Below are 27,207 nucleotides of genomic sequence, written 5' to 3'. Positions count from 1 at the left end.
CAAAAAATATTGGCGTTAAGTCTTTAATAGATATGGAAAATCCTAAAGGTGGAAAATCCCACGCCGTCCTTATTCCAAAGCAGGAAATTTCCACATTTTAATATATTATTTGTGAATTCAGTCCAGCATATGGATTCCTACATGAAAAATATTAACACTCAACCATCATATCATATACCATATCACTAAAAATTGATGTTAATGGTCATTTGTATTTTAATGATTAAAATAATACTTTAAATAATATTAATTTAATAAAATAAAAAACAAAAATATATTCGTATTAATCGAGATTAATTAAATTACTGTCTTATTCATAAAAACAAAGAGAGTCGTATACCATTAATTTTTAAGAGTATCTTTAATCATCTTATAAAATTTCTAATAATTTTCAAATATTTATTCAAAGTAAGTCAATTTTAAAATAGTCAAATGTAAATGTCACCTTAAACTATATATATAAATATATAAATATAGGTTGCACCTTAAACTAATGTCACCTTTTTGCTTTGGACAAAAACCACACTTTACTCTACACCTTCAAAATCTTAAGTGAAAATTAACAATCTCTTTTCATTTGAAAAACAAAACCTCACTTATTTCATTTATGGAAGTAAGAAATTCCACATTTCTTACCCCAGGGGAGTTTGGTACTCGATCAAACCCCCTTATCATATGAAATCGAGATTAATTAAATTACTGTCTTATTCATAAAAACAAAGAGAGTCGTATACCATTAATTTTTAAGAGTATCTTTAATCATCTTATAAAATTTCTAATAATTTTCAAATATTTATTCAAAGTAAGTCAATTTTAAAATAGTCAAATGTAAATGTCACCTTAAACTATATATATAAATATATAAATATAGGTTGCACCTTAAACTAATGTCACCTTTTTGCTTTGGACAAAAACCACACTTTACTCTACACCTTCAAAATCTTAAGTGAAAATTAACAATCTCTTTTCATTTGAAAAACAAAACCTCACTTATTTCATTTATGGAAGTAAGAAATTCCACATTTCTTACCCCAGGGGAGTTTGGTACTCGATCAAACCCCCTTATCATATGAATTACATATTATATAAAAAAAGAGGCTTAAGTTGTTTTTGAAGAAGTGTGGTTAATTTTCATTGGATAACTGCAAATTTACCCACAATTCTTCACTAAAAAAAACATACAAAGAACACTAGCTAGAAAAGCAATGGCTTAGAAGTTAGAATTTGGAAATCAGAGCAGCGAAAGCAATGAGAGATGAGAGTGCAACCAGAGAGAAGCAGCAGCACAACGTTGATGATGAGAACATCAACATCATCCACCGCCACGCCAAGAACAGTCCACATCAACATCCCAACATCCTCATCATCATCCTCCGCCAAAAAGTGCACCTACATCATGCGTCTCCCATGATGGCTTTTTTCATTAGCAACGTCGTTCTTGATCAGTCTTTCTATTGGCTTCATGATTGACAAGAACTGTAGACAGAAAGAATAAAATAAACAATAAAAATAATAAGAAGCTCCTGTCATTATAAAGAGAAAACAATATGCCAAAAAGATCAAAAGCTTACTTGGAGAGCAAATATGAGAGGAATCCATAATTTTCCTCTCTGATTTGGGTTTGGTCCTTCAATCAAATTCTTGTCAACATGAATAGATTCACTTTTGTTCAGTGCAACTTCTGTGATTGTTTGGACTAGATGAGGAATCCAAGCAATCGCATTTGGAAGAATCTGTCACCATGCACACATTTTCTCAATCAGATGAATGAAGCAAGATAAATGGGCTAAAAGAGGATACAAGGAAATGCAAGCAAATCTCTAACCTGTTCATTACTTTCATTTTTGTTGCATCTCCCACTATTCTCGATCAAAACAACAGGAATCGCAGAAGCCTAGGGTTATGAAAAAGGCAAAATATAAGCATGAAAATTATGAATTATACACAAAGTTTCTGAAAAGCAACAAATAATAATAATTATTGACATTAATTTAAAACAAAATTAACAAGTGGAAAGAACTCTAAATTTTACAGGAAGTAATAAATATATTATAAATTCACCATCAACAAATAAATTAATTTTTGCAATCTCATGAGGCTCTCCAAACTCACAGAAGATCCATCAAACAAATCCCCTGGATGAAACCACGTCTCCAAACTTAGTTTAGAATGAACGAAATAACAGTCAACGAGAATACAAGAAATGTTGTGTTTGACTCACCCAACCCAACATTAAACAAAAAATCAAAGAGGCTGTATGGAGAGATCAAAGGATAAAGTAATAAAGCAGGTCAGTAGCAGGAACACATAATATTATGACGTAGCACAATGGGAAAATTTCTCATTGAATATATCTAGGATATGCTTCTGTACCGATTATCTTAAAACTGAACCAATATCTGAATTAGTGGAGGAAAAGGTTAAAGATTGAGGTCGGAATGTGATTGAATCAGGGTTGAACTGGAATTTGTCCATTCATATGAATGATGCAATGTACTAAAAAATAACTTGTTATAAATATATAGTTAAAAATTAGAAGGAAATATTCAATGATATTTCTAACATCATTGAATTGAATTATAACATATACAATAACTCATTTTTAAATTAAATATAAATTACAGCGCAAAACATACCACCTGACATGGATTACATAAACTAGAAGACAAATCCATACTAAGAAACAGAGATATATAAATAAATTTGTGAAAGGAGTCCGTCATGTTTAATGAATGCCCTGGCTCAATTCTTACAATTGCCAAAAACATTTTGAGCAATAACGTTAAGAGATGGCTTTGGCAAGGTGGTTGAAGATCACCCTACGAATGCACCAGCCAAGGTTTGAATATTGGTTTAATATTTTAGTACAAGATCTCAAATAAAGAACCAGTTCAACTAGTCAAGTTTCGTCTGGTTCACCGTTCAAGAGTTTCAAGTCCAGTTTTTACGAAAAGCAGACTGGCCAGTGGACCAATTCGTGGTTAATCAGGTTCAAACAGATAATACAATGTGGGTTTGAAAACTACCCCCATCCCATCCATGTAAATAAATTGGCCAAGTGTCCTAAAGTGGAGTAACTGAACTAACTATAATGGTCATCACAAACGCACGAAAACAAATTCATACAAGAGTAAGTGCATTTGGAAAGTATAGAATCCATTTAAGTGGCCAATTGTTGTTTTACCATTCAAGGATCATGGATACAGGAACTAAAGTCTAAATACTTCAACTTCCATTTCCTTTTTGCCTTTACAGTTTAAACATTTTTTCCTGAGATGTACTTCAAAAGAGGGTTAATGTTTCATAGACAAATACCCGAGCAGCATCATTCTTCAAGGAGGCACCTGATCTGACAATCTGCAAGAGAGCCTCGGATCTTTTTGAGAAGAATTGATCATAAGAAAATCCATCTGGTGGAGAGAACTGGGCATGTGTGAGTGCTATTATAGCCTTGTTCCATATTCCTTTGCCAAAACTGTCAGTTATAGCTTTAGCCACCAACTTATCCAAGTTGTCTACTCATACGTATCTAAGCGATCCACGTAAAGCAGAACATCTATGGTCTTGTCCAGAAGGAAACTACTCAAACCCAAATAAAATAAAAGGGTAAGAGAAAAAAATATCAGTTTTATTTTAGAAGACCAAAAACATGTTTCACAGGTGGACTGTTACATGCCAGACATAAAAGAATACCTTTTTATTATATCAAGTGCCATATCGTTGATGTATCCCCCTTCAATAAGACCAGGAGTATCGATAATGTTCAATGTAAAACCTGTCCTTGAACGTGACACCATAACAGATCTTGGCCCTTCTGACTTTTTCAAAATTAAAAGAGTTAGTTACAACAAATACATGCAAACATAAAAGAATAACAACTAAAAAAAATCGCCACCCTACATACTAGTGTTGTCAAATAGCCGTTATAGTGCTATAACATAGCAGAATTTAAAAAATCGCTATTGTTCTGCAATACACTACTTAGTACAAAGTGTTGTGAAATAGCCGCTATTGCAGCACTATAATACTATAGTATAGTAGAATATGAACAAACTGCTATTTTCCATAATCCGCAATTGACAACACTGCAACAGACCATCATAGATAAGGGAAGTATCATCACATACTTGGAAAGGGACTAATTGAAACCACTCTTTCTCCAATGATAGAATTCACAGTTGAAGACTTTCCAACACCGCCTTTCCCCATCACAAGTATGGTTAAGGAGTTTACATTCTATATCGAAAGATACAAACACAAATCCAAATGCGGAATAAAAAACCTTTCAATTGCAAATTCTTGTTAAAAACATGTAGCCAATAGTAAAAGTAAAACAAAATCAAGGTTTGAAATCGTAGTTATGCTGCGATATTTGGTATAACGAAAAATCGCAATCAAATGCAACTAATATGACTTTAACTGCAATTGTGGTGGTGTAAACATCAAAAACATGATATCGCAACCATAATTACGGATGCAGACCATTTCTTAAAACCTTGAACAAACCTAAGAAGCATGAAAAATTGTTGTTAAGAGTGCAATAATTTGAGAGAATGAGGAAAATACAAACCTCTTGTTTAAGTTTTCCCAAAAGTTCTAGCAACTTGGTTTGCGTAGCAGGAGCGAATGTATTGATTCCAGACCACTCACGGACAACTTGTTGGGATGCCATAGTAATGTTCCACTAACACAACATAGAAAGAAAAAAAAAACGAAAGCGTTTATTAGTGCATAATCCACAAAACCTAACAATTAGAAAACAGATATTTGGTATCATGGACACGAATGAACAGAATAATCAGTAAGAATATTGGCACAGAAGTTGCAAGATAATTAACATAATACGGTGAAATTAAAAGTTGGGGAGAAAACAAGAAGCGAAGGGGAAGAAAAGGAATAGGATTGATAAAATTTGGAAGAAATGAGTACCGGAAGAGTGAGCAGCGAATACTTGCAAGTATCAAAACTTCTATAACAAATACTTGCAACATTTTTCTTACCTATTTTGAATGTAAAGCTGCCACGTCGCAAATTATACTCAAAAGTTGTAGAATAGAGATAAAAATTATTAGTATAAAATATTTAAAGAATAATTATTTGAAAAATAATATTAGAAAGATTAAAATTAATATAAGATATATATGATATGGAGAAAAATGTGTTTTTTAAAAAAAAATACAGATAAAGAAACACTAGGGAGAAAAGCAATGGCTTAGAATTGGAAATCAGAGCGAAAGCAATGAGAGAGACGAGAGTGCAACCAGAGAGAAGCAGCAGCACAACGTCAATGATAGGAACATCAACGTCAACATCATCTACTGCTACGCCAAGAAGAACAGTCCACATCAACATCCCACAATCCTCGTCATCATCATCCTCCGCCATATTCCAACGGATTCGTCCTTCCCTCGTAACCTCATTTCTTCAAAGACCCCATTCTCTCCCATTCGTCCTCTCCATCTTCCTATTCCTCGCTTGGATCTCTCTCCGTTCATACCGTCCTTCCCATCCTCTCCCTCTCTCCTCCCCAAACGACGACGTTAAAGCCAATCTCCGCAGATTCTCCTCCTCTTTTCCTTCCCCTATTACCAAGGATAACCGTGGATGGATTCTCGACCCTATCGCTCTCGCACTCTCTTCCAGTATTTCAGGTACTTCCTTTCTATGCTCAATTTTATTTCCCGAAATTCAACTAACGACGTTTCTTTTAAGGTGGAGCTGTTACCTGTGCTTCTCTTCACCTCGGTGAAATTCGACCTGGAAAATTAAGAGGGAATCATAGACATCATGATTGTAACGAGACTTTTGTCCTTTGGGGGGCTTCAATCAAGTTTAGGGTACGCTCCCCTTTCCCTTTATCTTATCTTATTACAGACAAATGAGACTAAATTATTTGATTAGTTTCAATAGATCTAGCTTCAGTTATATTAGTTACTAATTACATTTGAATCACTTTCGACGGTATTAGCATGAAACTATGAATTAGTAGTATTCATATTCTCTATAGTGAACAATTCACTTTGGAGTATAATTTCATGAATAAATAATGGTTAATATTATATGCAAGTGTTGTCTAATAGCGCTGTAGCACTGGTAATGTATAACTAAATTTGTACATATAACTATTGTTTAACATACAAAGTATTAGCACATAACGGTTAAAAGTATTGTAGCATAGTGAAATTTGAATAAACCGCAAATTTCCGCAGTCTGTGATTGATAACACTGTTACATGCACATGCATAACAAGTCATGACTATGTTGAAATACCAACCACTTTACATGAGTCAAATCCTCAATTAAGCGTTCCCTCAGTTACTATGGAAGAGTTAGGTCTTCCTTATTATGTTAGGTTGCTGACCTAAACATGTGGTGTTCGTTTAAGTTGCTGTTTGATAATTGTGTTTGATGTTATGAACGGTGTGTATGCTGCTGTTATTTAACTCAATATTGACATTGAACTGACAAAATGCTTGGCCGTGCTGGAATAAGACAGTGTTGTTGTTATGATATCATCACATGTATATGGTGTAATAAATAGAATATTTGATTGAGATATTATCTCAACAGGCTTGTTTGAATTGGTAAGCTGTTGATTGCTATAGTGTTGGCGTATAGTCATGTCAGTAAAATGTAGATAGTTGAGATGAAGTTTCTATTGCATTGCGTATTTTTGGCATCCTCTCTTGAACTCACTTACCAACTTTTAGTAGTTTCGAGGCGGAATTGGCACTAACAGCTTAAGAAAATGCAATGGTTTTTATATGCTATTGTTTATACTTTCTCTTTTCGTGGAGGGAAGGTAAGGAGTAGGAGGAATGTGCATGTGCAAATTTCACTTTCTTGCAAAGACAATATCCTGATTTGTGAACTGAAATGTGTAGTTGATTCTTCTTTTGGGAATGTGGTGCTTAAATTAGTCACAGATACTGGGTTCTCAGTTGGACTGAAAATAAAGTCCTAGCACACTTTCTAACCTATTTTAGAATGCTAAAGTAATCAGGGAATGTTCATTCTCTCTAGACATTTTATCGGCTGGTAAAGTGTACATTATAAGATAAATGATATAAATTGATTCTTACTTATGACATTATTCTTAGAAGGATGCAAATGCCACTAAACTGCTACCTGGAACTAGGAGCCTTTAATTTTTTGTTAGTGGCACTTATGAGTAAAGCCAACAAGATGAGGAAGAAACATATTCTACAAACTAGATTTTGAGAAGGTCTATTATTAAGCGAACACTAAAAAACCATGAATGTTTGGATTGAAGTTTTCAAATTTAAATTTGAATCAACTTCATTTTGCAAACTAAGTTTGCATAAACAACACTCCTTCCATTTTAAACCGAGTTTGAAGGCAATGAATTAGTTTGCAAAATGTCTCCAACTGAAAACTTCCAAACAAACAAGAGCTAGTCTTGCTGTGTTAACATCAGTTAGGGGTTTTTGGGGGTACTTGACAGAAAATCCAAACACAAACGTATACATACTAAACATCAATTTACGTATTTGGAAATCAATTTCATTAAAATGTTTTATTTCTTCACAATTTTTTACTGTTGAATAAATAGTCAAATTAGCACTCCTCAAGATAATTAGCTCTTGTGCTCTGAAGGAAAAAGGTTCTCAAAAGTTATAAAGCTCTAAAATTAGGATTCCAATGAAATGACTAATAAAGAGTGGTATTATGCAATAAAGAGTGTGGTAAGAGTATATGGTAAATAATGAGTGGGGTAGGATACTTAGTTAGCAAGTTTGTTATGCCGTAGTATTATAAATAGTGAGATTAAGGGGATATGCAAGAATATTGAGTGAACCATTATGGTTAGGCACAGAGAGAGTTTTCTCTATCTCTGAGGAGCATAGCTCTGGGGTAGATTGGGATCCATTCCTTTCTACACATTTGCTTTCTTTATCCAGTAAATACATATTATTTTCTACTGTTTTATCTCTTTCTTCACTTAATTTTGGATTATGAATTTCGGGTTTCCATCATCTTGAGTACACAGTAATCTGTTTGCAGGCGGAAAACAGCAAGGTGGCTGATATTGGTTATGCTGAGGTGACCATTGGCAGAGATGAGGTTGTTGTTGCTGCTAGCCCTGCTCATAAAGCACATGCTTTAATAAACATAGATCCGGTTCGGAGTGCTTACTTTATAGGATGCCAAGACAGTATTATAAACTATACTGCTTCAAGTACGGACTTCAATGTTTGGAAAGATCTTTAAGTTGTTGCTCTTTATAGGTTTTCCCATCACATTCCTCTTGATGAAATCGAAGATGTTTCTGAGCATTAACATTACTATATGATATTGTTGCGCACACCCATGAGAAAATTTTACCTTTTAGTTGTCTATATAATGTACAGAGCTTAGTTGCGAACTTGGAGAGTTTAAGCTTTTATAGGGGTACAGAGCAGAAAGCCAGAATGAAAGGAGGTACAGTTTATGTCTTAGTCTATTAAAAGAAGGGAGGGAAAATTCATTCACAGTTCCTGAACTTTGTACTGATTGTAACGAGGCAACATGATTCTTTTAATGAAGTTATTTTTATTAACTCTTAAATTTTAATTGGTTACCTAAGATACTTAGTGACCTAATCTAATTTGTCTAAATATGTTATTTGAATTTTGGATTTAGTTATTTTTTGATATACTTTGGATATTGTAATTAAAAAGTTCATAAAACAATTCGAAGACCAGTGATCATCATAAATTAAAGTGAACTTACTCATTTGCATATTTAAATTTCAATTATTTTGTAAGTTATTATATAAACGGGCAATTTAGTTTTTTTTGTTGGACCGAAGACATAAAACACAGAAATCTGAATTTATTACTAAAATAATCTGGTTTATAGGCCAGTTTTTAACATAACAGTAACTAACACAGTGTTTTCCCCTAACAAAGAGTTTTCTCCTTCAACATAATCCACCACTAACTACTCTCTCATATGGCTGCCTATTAACTGAAGACGCCTTACCAATCTCATATGCTAACCTCGCAACACATAAAAACATAACAGTCTCGTAAATGAAAGTAAAATTAGTGTACTGTGGACCAGGTCAGTAACTACCCACACACAAACATAACTGTCTAAGAGTACATAAAAATGTGTCTGTCTATCAGGTTTAGCTAAGCAACACTTTCATTTCACTAAACATGACTGAGGTTTAATTGGAATTTTATTGTCATAGTAATTGAAGTTTAGGGTTCTCTTTGCAAACAACCCAACAATTGAGAGTGGCTGTATACACCTTTCCCTTGCAAGAGTAAGTATTTTGTTGTTAAGATGTTGCTCGGGACGTTGTAGGTCTGGTCAAATTCAATACTCATTGTGGATGTTGGCTTTCTGTGAATATCTATTATCATTACTCGATGATGAAAGAAACGGTGTTGGTGTCTATCAATATTAATTTATACAGTTTTATTTTTTTTCTTTATTGGAGGCGGAGTTTGGCTAGTCTGGAGAATATATCTTAGATATTTGCTTATCTTTTTCTTTTCAATTATGCATGAAAATATTATGTTAGTCTGATTGATTAGCCATATAAATTCTGACCATTCAATTTTGTCAGCTTTACAAGTTTTTTGTTTTGAGGGATTTTTCGGGCAACGATTAATGTTACAGTAGTACGCCCAATCACATATCCAAATACTGAAATACACTTACTACAATACTTTTTTATTTATCACATGTTCTGAACATAAAGTCGATTATTAAATCAATTCAAAATCTTTTTTATAGTGAATTTTAAATTGATTTTGAAATCAAATCAAATTATCTTCATATTATAGTGATTTCTAACACGAGTTAGAGTAGAGGATTACAAGTTAGAGAGTAATTTGAACGAGGGAACAGGTGCAGTGCCTATCACTTGCAAGAAAAGAACTATATGAGGTGTTACTTGCACGCAAGGACTGTTTCTAGAGCCCAGAATTACAAGTCACTGTATATGTGATCAGCACAGAAAGACAAAAAAACAAAAGCTGAAACTCTAAGTTAATCATGTCATTCTTATTTGCTTCCCAAAGTTGCTTCATCATAAATAAGAGTAATGCACCGCCCAAGCTAGAATCTTTAACTCCATTGAAAAACTTACTTGGTGACTAATGGAGTCATACAAAAAACCAATTTTCGTTCACCAACAGTTATTATGCCTCACAAGCAACAATTTGAAGTTATAATTTAATATTCCAAAAATAGAAGTTCCATCGCTTGAAAGCCAATACAAATGTAACATAAGGTTGCTTAAGGCAAATCCAAAAGGAAAAGCAATTCCCACCTTAAAAACTATAAAGCTCATGATCCTCAATGAATAAACCAATAGTCTTCAACCTTATTATCCATATAAAGTTCTTTTGAAAAACTTGCTTAGAGAATTCATATAATTAAAATGGAAGAAAAGAACAAGAGGCTAGCGGTTTTAGTAGGGTGCAATTACCCTAACACCCCCAATGAACTGCATGGTTGCATAAATGATGTGTTGGCTATGAAGGACATGTTGGTAAAACGTTTTGGTTTTGATCATGAAAATATTGAGCTTCTAATTGATGAACCTAACACTTCTTCATCAACTATGCCAACTGGTGCTAACATTAAGAAAGCATTAGGTAGCATGATTGATCGAGCTGAAGCAGGGGATGTGCTTTATTTTCATTATAGTGGGCATGGAACTAGGATTCCTTCCATGAAATATGGACATCCTTTTCGACATGAAGAAGCTATTGTGCCTTGTGACTTCAATCTTATCACTGGTTTGTATTATTAACTTCCCTTTTGAATATTATTTCTCATAGCACATAATTAAAATATGTACTTGTAGGACTTGAGTATTTGTTTGTAGGTTTGTGGAGTGGCATTTATGTGATAAATTCAATGCCTAAACTATTATTTTATTTATGCAAGTGAATCACCAATTTAGTTGATGAAATCATAAGGGTGAAACAATTTGGAAGTGAAATTAACTAATTTTTTTAAAATAATCATTGAAATTGAAATTAAAATTCATTGACCATATTAATCCTTTTGAGTCGGTCAATTTAATCTATAAAATAAAGTGTTCAATCGAATAATTTTTAATTTCATGAAACATTTTAAAATATGTTAATTTTAAAGATTAAATTGTTTAACCCATATATTTTAAAGAATAGAATGATTAATCATTTAAAATATCATTAATTTCTAGCATTGTTATAAAAATATTTACTCAAAATATGATCAACATGTTAATGTGTTTCTTAACAATTATCAATAGATTCAGAAAAGGCTAACATTTCACTATTTTAGACACATTCTTTTTATTGAGATATTTTTAAGAGGTCATTTTTTTCAAAAGATGGTCAATTTATCAAACTATTAAATTGACTTAAAAAAAATCTATTAGTATATGTCAGCATTCAACAAAAGTATTTATGAGGCAACTAGCTCAAGTTCATATGAAAAAAATCACAGTTAAAAATGCAGAGTAGGCTGTGAACTATAGAAGTTGCTTAGATATTCGAACTATGTGACAACCCTCTTACCATATAGTAACAATGTATAAAACTGGTGCTTTTATTTCAAACCTTTTGCAATTGAAGAAATTTTTTAAATTTTATCTTTATATTATATAGATTTGGACTTTCGGCAACTAGTGAATCGGCTTCCAAAGGGAACAAGCCTAACAATTCTGTCAGACTCATGCCATAGTGGTGGCCTAATTGACAAAGAAAAGGAACAAATTGGACCAAACTCATTGGAAGACAAAAATGCTACATTGAAACAAATTCATATTACACCAAAGACTATTCCTTATGAGTCAATACTTCAACACCTCTCATCATTAACAAACATAAACACAACAGACATTGGAACTCATTTGCTTGAGTTCTTTGGCTCTGAAGCTAGCTTGCGGTTTCGGCTACCGTTACTTGATCTTGATTTGTTCCAACCATTGAAACATGATGAAGGGATTCTTTTGAGTGGTTGTCAAGCTGATGAGACTTCTGCTGATATGAGACCAAATAATATGAATGGTGCAAATGGAAAAGCTTATGGTGCATTTAGCAATGCTGTTGAGATGGTGTTGAAGGATAATATTGGTCAATTGAGTAATAGAGAGGTTGTGATGAAGGCTAGAGATGTTTTACAAGGACAAGGATTTGTGCAACAACATCCTTGTCTTTATTGTAGTGATGAGAATGCTGATGCTATCTTCTTGTTGCAATGTTAGAACTATGATTTATGAAATGTTTGTATGTATGCAGAATTTGATGTGTGAAATGAAGTTAAATGTTTGAGGCATCACTTGTGTATCATTATGTTGTTCATAATTGTATTGTTGTATGAATTTTATATGAAATAATAAATGGAAAGAACACTTGATTGTTTGATACAAACATTGTTCCCATATAGGTTTGTAATTTCACCATATTTATTTTAAGTTCATTAAGTATTTCTTATTTCTTCTCTTTTTCTTCATTCTCTTTATTTCATTTTTTAAAAATCTTTTTTCTAGTATATCTTAAATTAATTTGACATGGTAAATCTATCAACCCAAAATCTTAATGAGGATTTGATTTAAGTTTTGATTGATGTTTAAATTGAAAAAAAAGGACCATTTATAGGAATAGGCTAGGCCAGGCCAGACTTTGAAAGGTCTGAGCTGGCATACGATGAATTTTTGAGGCATAAGCCTAGCCTACGGCCTATGATAGGCTTTTTTTTTCGGCCTGAGTCTGGCCTACCTATCATGGTCTGGCCTGTAAGCCTATTTAAAAGCCTTATTCACATTAAAAATAATTTTTCTAACAAAATAATTTAAAAAAAAAATATGAAACAAACACCCTTTAAACCCTAAAAAATGATTTTTGGTTTAAAAGAATAAATTTTTTATTAAAACAAACGCACCCATTATTATCTCTCAAACAAATGGTCTCAAACAAATTCAGATTATTACCTTTCAAACAAATCCTATCGTGCAACATCATATTTAGTAATATATATATATATATAAAGGTAATAAATAAATAATTATCTATAGCTACATGATGCTCTACACATATCGATTTATATGATTCTCCATATACCAATACTAATGTGTATATGTATATATATATATATATTAAATAAAAAAATGATTTTTCTAACAAAATAATTTTTTAAAAATATGAAACAAATACCTTTTAAACCCTAAAAAATAGTTTTTGGTTTAAAAGAATAAATTTTTTATTGAAACAAACGTACCTATTATTATCTCTCAAACAACTCAAAATATTACCTCTAAACAAATCCTCTCAAACAACTCGGAATATTACCTCTCAAACAAACTCATATTCAGTAATAATAAACAATTAGGGTTTTTAAATTTATATACTAATAATATATATAAAGATAAAAAATAAATAGTATTGGTTTTTATAAAATATAAAGTAACAAATAAATAATATCGATTTTTATAAAAAATATGATGTTTTCATACATGTTTGTTGGAGTGAGTGCAATGGAAATTAGAAGGAGAAAAAATAGAGAATGGAATACATATAAAATATATATAGGTCGGCCTGTCAGACCTAATAGGTTTTTTTACAAGCCTGAGCTTGACCTATTTACATAAATATGCTTTAAAAACAGTCTGAGCCTGACCTTTTTATTAAACAGACCAGGCCATAAGTAGGCCAGGCCATAGGCCCCTGTCGGACGGCCTAGTCTATTCTCATCCCTAGTCTTAGCTAATTGGTCACAAGTAAGGGGTTAATATATTTTAGTTTAGGTAAAATGTTTATTTAGTACTTAAGTAGTTAAATTTTGATACTTGACTCAAAAATTTCTAAATCAAACTTAATTTACCTTTCGATTGATGTTTAGATTATTAAGAAATTTTTTTTTTTATTAAATAAGATCTATTAAATTAGGTTTGAGAAGAAAAAGTGACTTTTATGATTGAAGAAATTTTGAAATAAAGTGAAAATTATACATCCTTATGGAGTGACTTTTATAATCATCATCAGACAATTTTATTTTGGCTTTTGAAAAGATAAATCCATACAATCATTCATTGCTCGAATTTTGTTAATTTCAAATTATGAAAAGGGCATACTTCTCATATTGGTGTGACAACATCGTTTGTTAATAGGTCTTTATCATGTCCCATATGCATTCATTGACCCACTTTTGTGTGTGACATTTCCTAAAGTTGTCATATTTTTCCTGGTCAACGTCCATAATACCAATCCATTTATAATATATTAAAATAATGTTCAACCTTTTTCATCGCCACTTATTCAAATTTATTACGCATCATAAAAAATATGATATTATTTTCTATAATAATTCACCTTTTGTATATTTTATTCTTTCATTGTAATACTTTATCATTTATATCTGAATTCATATATTTAGATGTAATTCTTTTTTGGATGTTTAAGTTATCAAATTTCTTTGTTTTTTAATCTTAAACATTTCCAGTAATTAACTTTTAAGTCACTCACCCAAACACTCACTCACCTCTCCTCAATTAATTTATTAACGTAAATCTATTATAATCAACATGTTCCCTTTAATTTTTCAATCAACTTGTAACATAAATTTTAGATACTAATTCACTCATCATATCACACAACAACAACAACACTCACTAATAGTACTAAATTATTTGTTTACTGTAAACATCAATTTTTATCATATTGTAACTTATATACAATCACAATTACAATTTAGAAGAATTTACATTTAAAATTCTTTGTAATTTATTGCATGTAATCAAATTTGCAAGTTTAGATTTGCGATTTTCAATTTCAGTTCTCTATTATTCCATTTCTTTTTCGGACGTATTTATTTATCCTTCCAATCTCATTGTACTCTTCAAACGTATTTCTCTATCCATCCAATCTCATTATGCTCTTCAAAGTCTAGTTCTCTACACTATCTCCATTTTCTCTACATATATTCTAAATTGTTGTTTTGTAGTATTTTATTATTTTTCTTAGTTCAGCGTGTTTTTCTAGATTTTGATGTTGCATAATTGTTTACTGTTAAATTGAAGAAATAAAATTGATATTCTCTTCAATTGTCAAAAAAGACCAACAATATTGGGTAGCTACCATGATAACATTATCTCGTTTTTGAATTAGTTATTTTTTGTGATTTTATACTATGATTTGTTTGTGCTTCTACATTTCATGTTTGATAAGTCTATATATTTTATATATGATTATATTGTATTGATTAAGTTTTGTGTGAATTATAGAGGTGCGAATAAGTCAGACCGGCAGAGCTTATGCTAAGCCAAAACTAGACTTTTCTTTTAAACAAGCAAGACCAAAACTTCTAAACAAGCCTATTTAGTTAAAAAAAAAAAAAAGACAAACTACATGCTACATAATAAGCCTATTAGGCAAATTTTTAAAAATATAAATAATATTTTTTTTACTACTATAATTATTATATTAAATTTTAGTAATTTTGATTAATTATTATAGTAATTTATGCATATTAACCTTATTTAGTTTTTGACATATTTAAACGAATTATTATAAAATAGAATTGAAGTAGGATGTGTATAAAGTCATGTTCTTCAAAATATTATGTTAAATATTAAAATAGAACTTAATTTCATTGAAATATTAACTCATTAATCCATTTAAAGATATGTTTGATTACTTATTCAAAAATTTTAAAATGAAATAGGATGTTAAGTAGGCTAACAAGCCATACCAGACTTCTACGAAGACATATCTAAAAAGTAAGCCTATGACGGATCACATAGCAGATTTAGACCTTGAATTTTTTGACAGACAAAGTTTAGGTCTTGTAAAGCCTAACTCGATCCAATCTATTTTCACCGTAGTGAATTATGTGGAGATGATTTAAATAACTGAAAAAATAAATTACTAACACTAGACGTAGATGTTGGTCAGAACCACAAAGACATCTTCATTATACCAAAAATGCTAGATGATACTACTCTAAGAGGAACACAAATTCTATACCTAAATTAAGTGTTGGTTGGTGGATTCAGGGACAACGAAATAAATTTAAACAAACTCAAGACACTAAAGTAACTCTACTAAATTACTTTTATGAGTAAATTTTTATTTCCATTTCATTGTATATATTTTAGTATAATAAACTTAAACTTAAAATTTCTATAATATTATTAAATGAATAATAATGCAAATGAAATTTCTGCTATTTGTAGTATCATAAACATCTTAATTATGATTATGGAATATATTTTGTTGTTATAATATATTTTTGTTAAATTTTTTCATGTTTTAGAACATTACTTGTCATTTGCATATTTATAATCAATTTTCACAATTTTAAATTTTTCGATCTCTTAATAAAATAAATTAATAATTAATTATTTCTTTTACTAAATATTAGTTCTATGATATTCAAATAATTTTATATATTTCTGAATTTAACATTAAACATGTTTATATTTTACAACATATCTATTTTTAAAATCATTTTTACTCAAAAATTAACACTTTTAATTCTTTACACAATTTAAAAAAAAAATAATAATTTCATGATTAAACAATTCTTTTGTTATTAAAACTTTTAATTCTATAATATTTTTTTTTTTAAATTGTGTAAAGAATTAAAAGTGTTAATTTTTGAGTAAAAATGATTTTAAAAATAGATATATCTAATCTATGTATTTAATTTGCCATCTAATCTATGTATTTAAAAATAGTACTAGTGAAACACACATAGATACATCTAATCTATGTATTTAATTTGCCATCTAATTAAATTCTATTTATTACGGAGGACTTTATTATTGAACTAATCATGGAAAAAAGGGATTAGATCATCGTAACAAACTGTTTGCATGTTTGAAAGATTAGATGTACTTAGCTAGAATTGTGTCTGCGTCAAATTCAGTGACGCACCGCGGGATTCCTCTATCACTTTATAAATGGAGGTTTAATAAGTGTTTTCTTCGTCAAATTCATTCAAACTAGAGAAATTTCGTAATAGCATAGCTATGGACGTTGCAACTTCCAATAGACTTTCCGCAATTGATGCGGAAATGCGTCAAATACAACATGCGATTCAAAACCGCCGGAGAACTCTCAATTTATTTTTAAGGAATATTTGAGCAGTAGATTCAGCTGCGGCAGACGAACGCATTTGCACTTCCACAGCAAAAAGAAAATAATAAAAAAAAATATATATATTGTATGGCAATAAATTTATTACAATAATCGTGATTTAAAAAAAAATACATTTTCTTTTAACAAATTACTTTGATTCAAACCCGGCGTGTTTGTGCGTAAATCTGTCTCTCTGTTATTGTCTGAGCAATATCTATTTATAGAACTCGAGTATCTTGGATCCTAAGTCTTCGGTAAACTCTCCACTATCTGTTTTGTGGTGGTAAGTGCTATGTTTAATCATACATCTTATATTTAAGAGCTTGACCGAGTCCGAGTGCATGTGTCCAATATGGAATATCAAGTAGTGTTCCGGATTATTGGTTGATCCAATTCTACTGTTGGACTTATATAATGATAAATAAAGATCTAAATTGTCATGTAAAGATACAATGATACACAATCTCCAAACACGTACACATTAAGAAAACAAACAATGATCCAAAGATAATCAATATGACGGTACACAATCCCCAAATATGGAGTTCATACAGCCGAAATACTTAAAATAATAATAAGAGAGATCATCTAAATTTTATACTTATTTGAATTGAAATGTGAAGTTAAAGCATATTAGAACACATTGGTATTTGAGTTGACTATTCATAATGAGCTTCATGCATATTTGGATGCCTTGATGATCTCTAGTCATTATTCTGTTTTCCTTTTAATGAGTCCCACCCTGCTACTTTCTTCTTAATTTGGCGGGACAGTCATTGAGATCCCGTGCAACTTCAACAAACCTCCCTCCCTTTTCGCCCTCCTTCACAGTCACACCAACACACCCTTCTCTTCTGCTAACTAACACAATAATATTATTAGCATTACTAATTCAATAATTAATTCAAATATTCACTACAAAACACAAACTAAATCAAAACTAACATACGGATCAAACTTCACATCAGTTGAAAAAGCAAGCAATTACACACGTTAATTAATTGATATCAGTGAAGTCATAAAACAGTTTGATATTTTAAAAGAAAAGTACTAATAAAAAGTTTACAAATTCAACTCCCTTTAACACAATTAATAATTAATTATTAGCGGCTCACATTATAGTTATACCTTCGCAAATCATCTTCACTATACTGAACAACCAAAACGAGTCATTGCGTGACTCCATTTCGCCTCTAATCTAAATCACTAACAAAGAGTTGCCTAATTATTACCAAATTACCATTCTCATTACCATTTTCTTTTTCTTTTTAAAAAAGAAAAAGAAAGCGAACCATGATAATTAACACCACGTGCAATTTGCTTTAATTTTACCTTGTTCTTTCTTGTCTATGGTGGTAACCGTTATATTACACCACTCACCCAAACTCACTTTTAATAAAAGAGAAATTAAGAGAATATCGACAGTCATGAAGAGACAAAGCAGCGCGGTGTCTCCCTCATCGTCACGGCGAGAAACCGCGCCGGAGAAAATCCACGTCAAGACAATTGGCTGCATGTCCGGCATTCTCCACCTCATCTCTACTTCCCATTCCCGTCGACATCGCCGTTTCCTCACCTTCGGTAATGCGTTTCACATTTTCCCGGTCCCACACCAAATCCATTTCGTTAATTAATTTTTCACAAAATTTTATTTTATTATTAGCATAATTATTAATTATTCTTTTTTTCTCTTTCTTTTTCCTCTCATTTTCAGGTAAGAAACAGACTAAGAATCACGTTTCTTCCATTTCCACCGCCACCGCAAACTCGCAACCAGAAAACGCGAAAGAGAAGAAGAGCGATGAAGTTTGCACCGTACGAAATCCGAGATTATCGAGCGAGGTTCCGAGGAGTCCGACGTTGCCACCGGATATTCGCCATTCGAGTCCGGCGAAGTCGTCGGAGAATGTTCGGGAGCCACCGGCGCTAGTGGCGAGGCTGATGGGACTTGAAGCGGTTCCTGCTTCGCCGGAAACGGTGGTGGAGAAGAGGCAGAAGCTGCTGGGAGCGTTGCAGAGGTGTGACGAGGATCTCAAGGCACTGAAGAAGATTATTGACGCCGTAAGGACTACTGATCCGCTTCCGTCACTGTCACCGTCTCCGGTGGTAGTTAAGCGCAGCATAGGTGATTTAGGGGATAAAGTGAAAACGGTTACGGAGGTAAAGTGTTCGGTGGTTAACGGTGAGCAACAGCAGCCGAGTCCTGTGTCTGTTCTTGACGAGTTCACTCGTTCGCCACTCAGTCCGAATTGTCACTCGGGACGTTATTCATTTGGTAAGTCTAAAATTTTCATCATCCTTGTTCTTTTTTTCTGCTTTCTAATTAATTTTAAATGTTAGTTTAATTTCAATACTTACTCCAATCGAATTAGTCATAATTTAACTTGATTTTCTAGACACTAACAATCCAATGTTTAAAAAAATGGAAATTAACTAATGTAGCGTAAACAGGGCCGTGTATAGACTTATCTGAGCCTCAGGCAAAACACAAACATTCTAGTTTTATGAGCATCTCAAACTTTATTAGGCAAGAAAAAAAAAATTACCTTGTGTTAGTTTTGAATATCTCAATAATTCAATTAATATATGTTTATTGATTAAAGTACTAGAGGTATTTGAGATCTTATAAACTATGACAAGTATTTCACAATTTAATACGAGGTCTAAACGTGGCAATAGGCTACATATTGTGGTGTGACAAATATGATTTAAATTTTCTGATTTTTTTTAAATAGTTGAATTAATCATTAATTTTATTGGATGGAGGAGTTAACATATAGGATATCTCTTTGTTATAACTTTCACAAAATACTAAATGATTCTCAAATTTTTTGATATTGATTGAATTGTGCTAATAATTTAAAAAAAAATGGTTGAACACCTATATACTTAATTGACCACTTAAGAAATAAAAAAAGTAGATAAAGTGATGTGATACAAAAAAAAAATATAGAAAAAAGGATATGTTAATTATTGTATAGAAAATGTAGTTGTACATACACATGATTGTTAATTTTTAAATGTGTTTTGTGTGCAAATAACATTTTCTGCATGGACACACATAGGTGTTTGCTTCGTTCACCGCGAAATCAAATATAGTTAAGGGACTTAATATTATACTTTTAGACGAAAAAGTAATTAATTATACTCCACTTATTACAAATTATTATTATTTTGCTAGCAAGCCATAGAGTATAAATTTTACGTAGTAGTTAACAAGACTTGATTTGTGGTTCGAATATGCCTTTTTACAGTTTCATACCCCATTGTTTATGCACTATTATTATTTATATAAAAAAAAGGATTTGTCTCTTTTTGCATTATTTATAGATCATTAGATGAAGTAATTAACTATTTAGGTGCGTTTTGATTGATCCATTCTTCAATTTTGTAAAATCTTTTGGAGCTGATACATCAACTTCCTGGGTCCATCTAATATGGGCCCTCTAAAAAGAGGTCTAACTCTAATCATAAACTATTCAATATTTTTACTTGTTGTAACATGTTAATTTAATATAAAATTTGGATTTAGATTGACACTAAAATACTCTAAAATATATTAAAATAAAATCAAATAATCCTTCATTAGTATGTAATTACCAGCTGACACTATGTACCATTAGATCAAGTTTATATTAGCTAGATATTCAATTTGAGTCGCTATAAGTGTTAAGTGCGAAATGACTAAAAAGTAGAAAAATAATAGAATAAATAAACTCCTCTTTGTTATATTTTAGATTAATACCAATTTGCTTTCTTCTATATATTTAGAATTAATTAGCTTTCAGTAAATAAAAGGTTAGTAAATTACCACCGTTTGTAAAGATTTATTTTTAAACATAAATAAGACAGTTGTCACTCTTATGAAAGAACATTTACAATTCCTAAATGATGTAGTATACCAGTAGTTTGCAATTAACTTGATTAGATGATAGATTTTCTTACCCATGATTCATCAATAAGAAACACAACGATTTTCGATCAAAATGCACATGCTGCCTTTATCCATGATATTTAGGATTCCAAGTTTAAAATCATAACTTTTATTTTTTTTGGGTACAAAAATCATAACTTCTTCTATTCCACTCCATCATGACCATCATGGTGGCAGACAAATTAATTTCTTCTTGGCTCTGCAATCATCCTGCACCTAATTTAACAGTGATTAATTTAAAGACATTGATTACCGTTCTTCTTCAAATGTTCTTTCCATGTACGTACGTTTTGCTTAGACAATTTTCTTTTCCACATTCTCTTCTCAACTATTATTACAACTCCATAGAACCACAATTAAAGAGAATTGACCGTTTTGTTCTGGTCTAAAACAATAATAATAAATCATGGTACTTTGGTGGATGGATCTTGGACCACTATGCCTCATGTCATGATATGAAGCAGTCAAAAGATGTTTCAAAAGAAAAAGGAGGGAAGAGAAAGAAAAGAATAGTACACCACTTTGGCACTTTACCTGCCACTAGTCATGCTGAAACCCACTTTTTTCAGGGATATGTTACCCCACCACCACTCCCTCCCTCCCACCCAACAACCAAGACTCTTGTTGCTTGCCCGCGGAGGTACTGCATTGCTGCAGGTCGATACATGCGTGTGGTGGCCTGCTGATGAAAACATTGTCTTTAATGTGTTTTGTAAGGTAACAGTACTTATCATTGAGGCCATTCAATCATAGCGTAGAACATAAAAATGTCCATTAACTGTAGAATTGTCTCACACTTCTAAGTTCTAACGTACTATATATCTTAGTTTATGTTATATTAACCATCTCATCTCATTTGCATTATACCTAGTCTACCGTGTTGATAAACTTTTAAAAAAACTATCTGTAGAATATATCTTCTTAAAATGTATTTTAGGGAATGTTTAGGCTGTGACCATAGACTAGTCCTTAAAAAGATATTTGAATATCAAATAAATAACTACCACATACTCGTTAGAATCGTCCTCTTCCTCTTGATTTTTACGAATGAAATAATGTATTTATTAAAATTAATTTAATAAAAATAAAAATAAACAAATGTGTGTTTTAAAATTCAACTCAACGAATCAACATTAATTGATGTTGAATTGTCATCAACATATAGACGAAAATAACTATTAATTTATGTTTTTAAGAAGTATCATTGACTCTCATTAGAGTTTTAAGTGATTTTTAAGAAAGGGTCAATAATGAATAGGTTCCACTTGGAATTTGCCTTAAAAATATTTCATATTTTCATTTTTTAAATGTAAATAGGATACAAAGTGTTGGTATGCGAAATGTGACTAAGAGTTCAATATTGAACAGAAAAATGAATGTTGAGTAACATACAAATGAGACGAGTCATATACGTAATAATGTCTTAAGATATTGTATCGTTGCTTATTCTAATGATGATTCATCGAGCTTTCCTCATGATCTTATTTTGTAGCCAATGATTTTACTTACAAGTGATTGGTCCCTTGTATCAATAGTCTTCCTTACAAAAGGTTCAAGTGTTGTGTTTCTTTAAGTGTACCAAAAAACACAAGCGTATATAGGTAAAAAAAAGTTTCATTTTGAGAGGAAATATACACAAATAGATGGACTCACACATAAGAGGAAAATTATTGATATGTCATGTGTGAATAAAAATCTTATATTAAATTAAAAAAATAGATATTAAACATCTTACCAAAGAAAAAACTCAAATAAATAATTCGTATTAGTTACTCTTTGTTCAATATCCTTGAGTTTTCTACATGACAAAAAAATAAAAATAAATAGATCCTCCGACTTTATAGATGTTCAATATAATCCAACATTGATTAATCTAAATATAGCTTCATAACAATACTCGCTATGGATATCTTATATAAATAAATAAATTTATCTTAAATATTATAATTTTTCTTAGATGGAAATTTATAATTGAATAATACTAACAACTAATTATTTAAGATAAACTTTCTAACACTTTCTTTTTTATTGATTAAAAAATAATGATAAGTTACATCCCAAATTTCTCTACACCTCATTCTATCTTTGTCTCTCCTTTTCTATCACATCATCAACATATCACATTGTTAATTCATATTCAAATGTGTATCATTAGCATCCAACTTAATAAAATCGACATTTGTCCGTTAACTAGGACTTAAAGAATGTATTATTAACATCCCTATTTATTATTTAAAAGAATTTTATATTTATTTTTAATGCAATTAATTTTTATTTTTGTGAGTATCAAAACTTTTAATGTCAACAATTACTTTAAAAATTACCACATTATATAAATCTTATGAGTCCCGATGATTTTTGCCTTTGCTTTTCATACAGTACTCCCTTAGATTTAAATCGATACATTTGACTTTTTACTTATAACACTAAAAGGAAGACTAAAGGGAATATTTCTCGGCAATACCTATGTAGTGAGGTTCCAATTTATTTACCTTACGTAACAAGGGTGTGTTTGGAGGGAAGAGGAACAGATATTTATAAGTTGTAGTTTTTGATTTAAATTTTAAGAAGAAAAAGGAAGGAAATAAAAATTTCTCATTAAGTTGATTTTGCTCTTTCTCCATTTTAAAAAATTTGAAAGGGAGAGAAAAAGAGATACTCTACATAACTAAAAAATGTTTAATGTATGTCGATATGAATATATACAATTTGAGAAATAAATTAAAATGTAAAGAAGTTAAAGAGAGTAACGTGATATGTGTAATAAATCATTTAAAATATCTCAATTTCTCTTGAACGAGACACTAATAATTAAAATTTCTCATCTTCTTTGAACCAAAGAGACCTTAAGTGTCAAATTTATTGAGGTACTAGTATTTTCTTCTTGCCACATACGTGATCAGTTTTTGTTTCCTACTTTATTTGTAGTTATTTTCTCCCAATTTATGTATACGAGCCGATGTATCCCTGTTTAAAGAAAATAAAATTGTGTATAATGAATTTATTTATTGCACAGCACGAATGCAACAGCAGAAACATCAGTTACTGAAGAAGCCAGGAGAGGAAGACATCAGCAACACATTATACATACACGAGAGAATGACAAGTGAAATAGTTAATAAGAAAGTCCAAGAGGAAGATCGTTCAGTTATGTGGAGTAACAAAGGAATGATGAGAAGTGTAGATGAGGTGTGTAGGGACGTTGCTTGGGGAGAAAATAGAGAGATTGGAAGAATAGGGTTGGCTTTGCAGGATTGTATCTGCAGGGATTTGATTGAAGAGATTGTTAGAGAATTAGGATGTTTGTATACTTTGTCTTTGCCATTTGAGTCTTGTAAGAGAAGACTCTGCTTCTAAACTATACATGGTCAACGTTTTTCTGTTCTTTTTTGTTTGTTTATTATTTATGTTATTAAACTTATATTTGTCTTACAGTTACATTTGGTTTAGCAGATTATTCGTTCAACATAATGTACAATCAATTTATTTGTCCATAAAATTTTTATTTACCTAATAAATACCAAAATCGTAGAATCATAGACAAATGTGCCTGAGTTGTCGTCGCAAAAACGTTAAAAATCGTGATATTGTTTGTAGCCAAATTGTGGCCGAAGACATTTTTTAAAAACCTTGGGCCCCATCTCAAACCGTATTCAATTGGTGAGTTGCAAATTTGCAATATACCTCAAAGAGGTAAGGCCTCAAAAGCACAAGGCACTTGAAGTTTTGTCTTAACAAGGGATTGGTTCTTTTGGTTTTGTTGTTTTTAGTCTTGGAATTAAATTACTGTTGTTGTATGCTAGTGTCTTTGAGTTCTTTACACTTTTTGCCTTCACTCTATTTTGTACTTGAGTTCTATCCTCTATTAGGTATAAACAAAGGGTATGATTGATTCCATTTTTTGTAGGAAGTAAAAATAAAACTAATTGTTTGGAATTATTTTTTTTTTATATTTATTTGATCTTTAGTAGAATTAATTTTGCGTTTAAAATAATTTAAACAAGAAATTAAAATTTGAAATTTTTGCTTCTAAAATTGATTTTTAGTCTCAAATTTTTATTCAATCCACTTTTATTTAAATATATTCAAATATTAATCATGTTTCCATCAACTCACTTTTAACTATAACTACTACATATAAAATTAATTTTTTTTCACCATATAATCAAACAAACAAAATATATCATATAATCAATTGAAGCAATATATTTTAGGTAATATATACACATGAGGAATGGAATTGTTAAATATCTTCTCATTTAAAAGCTATCATATTTTTCGGTTGAACAAATATTTTTATTCGTTTCAAGGTCGGTCCACTACCAAATGAGGTCTAAAGCAAACTCTATCGTGGAATCTTTTATAATTTTTTTTCTTTTTTTGAGCTTTTTGATATGCAAAATTATTTATTAAATTGTCATCCTCAATTTCATTAACATTTATTAAAGTAGGATAAAAAACGTTATATTGAGTTAAGAAAAAAAATGTTAACGAGTCAAGATAAAATTATTTATCAACTATTGATATATGGGAGTTAGGGAGATCTTTCTTTTTTCTTTGCCGTTGACTATGGGTATTTATCAATTGTATTATCTTTTTGAGGTTATGAACTTGCACTTATGTAAATTCTTTTTTTCTTTTGTAAAATAAAGTTTAGCTTGAGTTGCTTGGCCGTAGGTCACCCTGATTCGTTTGGAATTGTTGAGAAAGTTTATCTTGGAGGTTGTTAACAAAGTTATCTAATGTAAAAAATAGTTGCTTGAAAAAATAACTTCCCACTGCGTATTCAAATTCACAAATATATATGATAGTGCATGCAAACGAATGGTTACAAATGTACTCTATACAAGTAGTGAATATCAACAGTAACAATTCCTTTATCTTAATTTAAGATAAAAGGAATTGTAAAAGGAAAAACATTAATAAAATAAATGAGAAATAAGATATTTATATCCAATAGAAATAAAAATAAAAGCATATATATCAGTATAAAAACTATTTACATTAAATTAATCGGTATAATAAATTAAATCTATAAAAGTATAGATACATGTAACATGTCTCTCATTTCATCTAAGAAATATTCCACCATTGTATGTTAGAATATTAACAAATCAAATGATGTAACCGAATAAGGAGGAAGTATGTTATTCATGTTCTGGTTTGCATTATCAAATGAAGTTCGTTGGGGCACAATCTGTACATACATAAAATTAAACAAAATAATACGTTAGATATCTTTAACATGTTCAATTCATAAAGTTAAAAATGTTTTTCATCCCAACAAAATTAGGTATAAATATTTACTTTTAAAAGTGATGTATTAAGTCTTGATTGTGTTTTACTTTTTAGTTTTTAAAAACTATTTTATAAATAAATTTTAGAAAACTGTTTTTAAAAAGAAAATCTGTTTGGTAACTCGAGTTTTTAACTAAAAAGTAAAAAAACTGAAACATGAAAAGTAAAATATTATTTATTTGTTTTGCTTTTTTTAGTTTTAAAAACTATAATATGAAAAGTAATTTTACAAAACAATTTTTAAAAGCAAGTAATTCAAACAAATTTTTTAATTTTAAAATTTTAAAATACTAAAATAGAGTTTTTGAAATTTAAATCAAACAAACCCTTAGTATTTTTCTCTCTACTTTTTGAAATATTTTGACCGTGGTCTTTAAAATTTGGTTTTAGTCTTCATTTAGTGTCTATAACAAAAACCACAAATGGCAAAGACATAGGAATCCATGAATTACAAATTTCAAAGTTAAAGGAGACAAAAACTCTTAATTTTCCAAAGAAGGGTTAAATTAGTAAATTACCTTTACTCTTATATAATTATTCCCATCTTGAGAATTTTTATACTGAATTGCGGAAGCAACAAGTGAAGTAGAAGAAGTTTGGAGAGTTGAATTAAGCAAAGTTGCTCCACTAGATTCAATGAAGAGTTGTTGGTTGTGATACAAAATAAATTATATTAATCAGCTCTATTTTTACACTTAAATAATTTATGTGAAAAATCACCTTATATAAATTAAATAATGGTATAAAATTTTCGGTAAAGCATAACATAATTACATTATGTTGTTTGTGTTTACAAATAGAGGTGCATAGCTGACCATGCTGACGATATCACTATAAAGAATAGAAAAATAAAAGATTATAAAAACTTAGCACAAAATAACACAA

General features: G+C 30.6%; 2 protein-coding genes and 1 pseudogene across 2 annotated transcripts; 2 read left to right on the top strand and 1 right to left on the bottom strand.

Moving 5' to 3' along the window:
• Nucleotides 1–947: 947 nt before the first annotated feature.
• Nucleotides 948–5,658, bottom strand: LOC140919618 (translocase of chloroplast 34-like; annotated as a pseudogene).
• A 4,397-nt stretch (nt 5,659–10,055) lies between these two features.
• LOC101488845 (metacaspase-9) lies at nt 10,056–12,451 on the top strand. The gene is made up of 2 exons (XM_004493225.4): nt 10,056–10,760; nt 11,619–12,451. Exons 1-2 carry the CDS (start codon nt 10,400–10,402, stop codon nt 12,215–12,217), a joined length of 960 nt encoding a protein of 319 aa, XP_004493282.1. The 5' UTR covers nt 10,056–10,399; the 3' UTR covers nt 12,218–12,451.
• Nucleotides 12,452–18,386: 5,935 nt separating this feature from the next.
• Nucleotides 18,387–24,462, top strand: LOC101488507 (uncharacterized). Its single transcript, XM_004493224.4, has 3 exons — nt 18,387–18,671; nt 18,805–19,365; nt 24,041–24,462. Exons 1-3 carry the CDS (start codon nt 18,440–18,442, stop codon nt 24,379–24,381), a joined length of 1,134 nt encoding a protein of 377 aa, XP_004493281.1. The 5' UTR covers nt 18,387–18,439; the 3' UTR covers nt 24,382–24,462.
• The last annotated feature ends 2,745 nt before the right edge of the window (nt 24,463–27,207 follow it).

Source organism: Cicer arietinum, chromosome 3, assembly GCF_000331145.2.
Source record: "Cicer arietinum cultivar CDC Frontier isolate Library 1 chromosome 3, Cicar.CDCFrontier_v2.0, whole genome shotgun sequence".
In the NCBI taxonomy this organism is placed as follows: Eukaryota; Viridiplantae; Streptophyta; class Magnoliopsida; order Fabales; family Fabaceae; genus Cicer; species Cicer arietinum.
Note: the sequence above shows the minus strand (reverse complement) of the source record. Positions and strands in the feature narration are given on the sequence as shown.

Coding starts and splice junctions, on each gene's coding strand:
- LOC101488845 (XM_004493225.4), top strand. CDS start 10,400: ATGGAAGAAAAGAACAAGAGGCTAGCGGTTTTAGTAGGGTGCAATTAC. Junction 10,761..11,618: donor TGACTTCAATCTTATCACTG/GTTTGTATTATT, acceptor TATATTATATAG/ATTTGGACTTTCGGCAACTA.
- LOC101488507 (XM_004493224.4), top strand. CDS start 18,440: ATGGTGGTAACCGTTATATTACACCACTCACCCAAACTCACTTTTAAT. Junction 18,672..18,804: donor TCGCCGTTTCCTCACCTTCG/GTAATGCGTTTC, acceptor TCTCATTTTCAG/GTAAGAAACAGACTAAGAAT. Junction 19,366..24,040: donor CTCGGGACGTTATTCATTTG/GTAAGTCTAAAA, acceptor TTTATTGCACAG/CACGAATGCAACAGCAGAAA.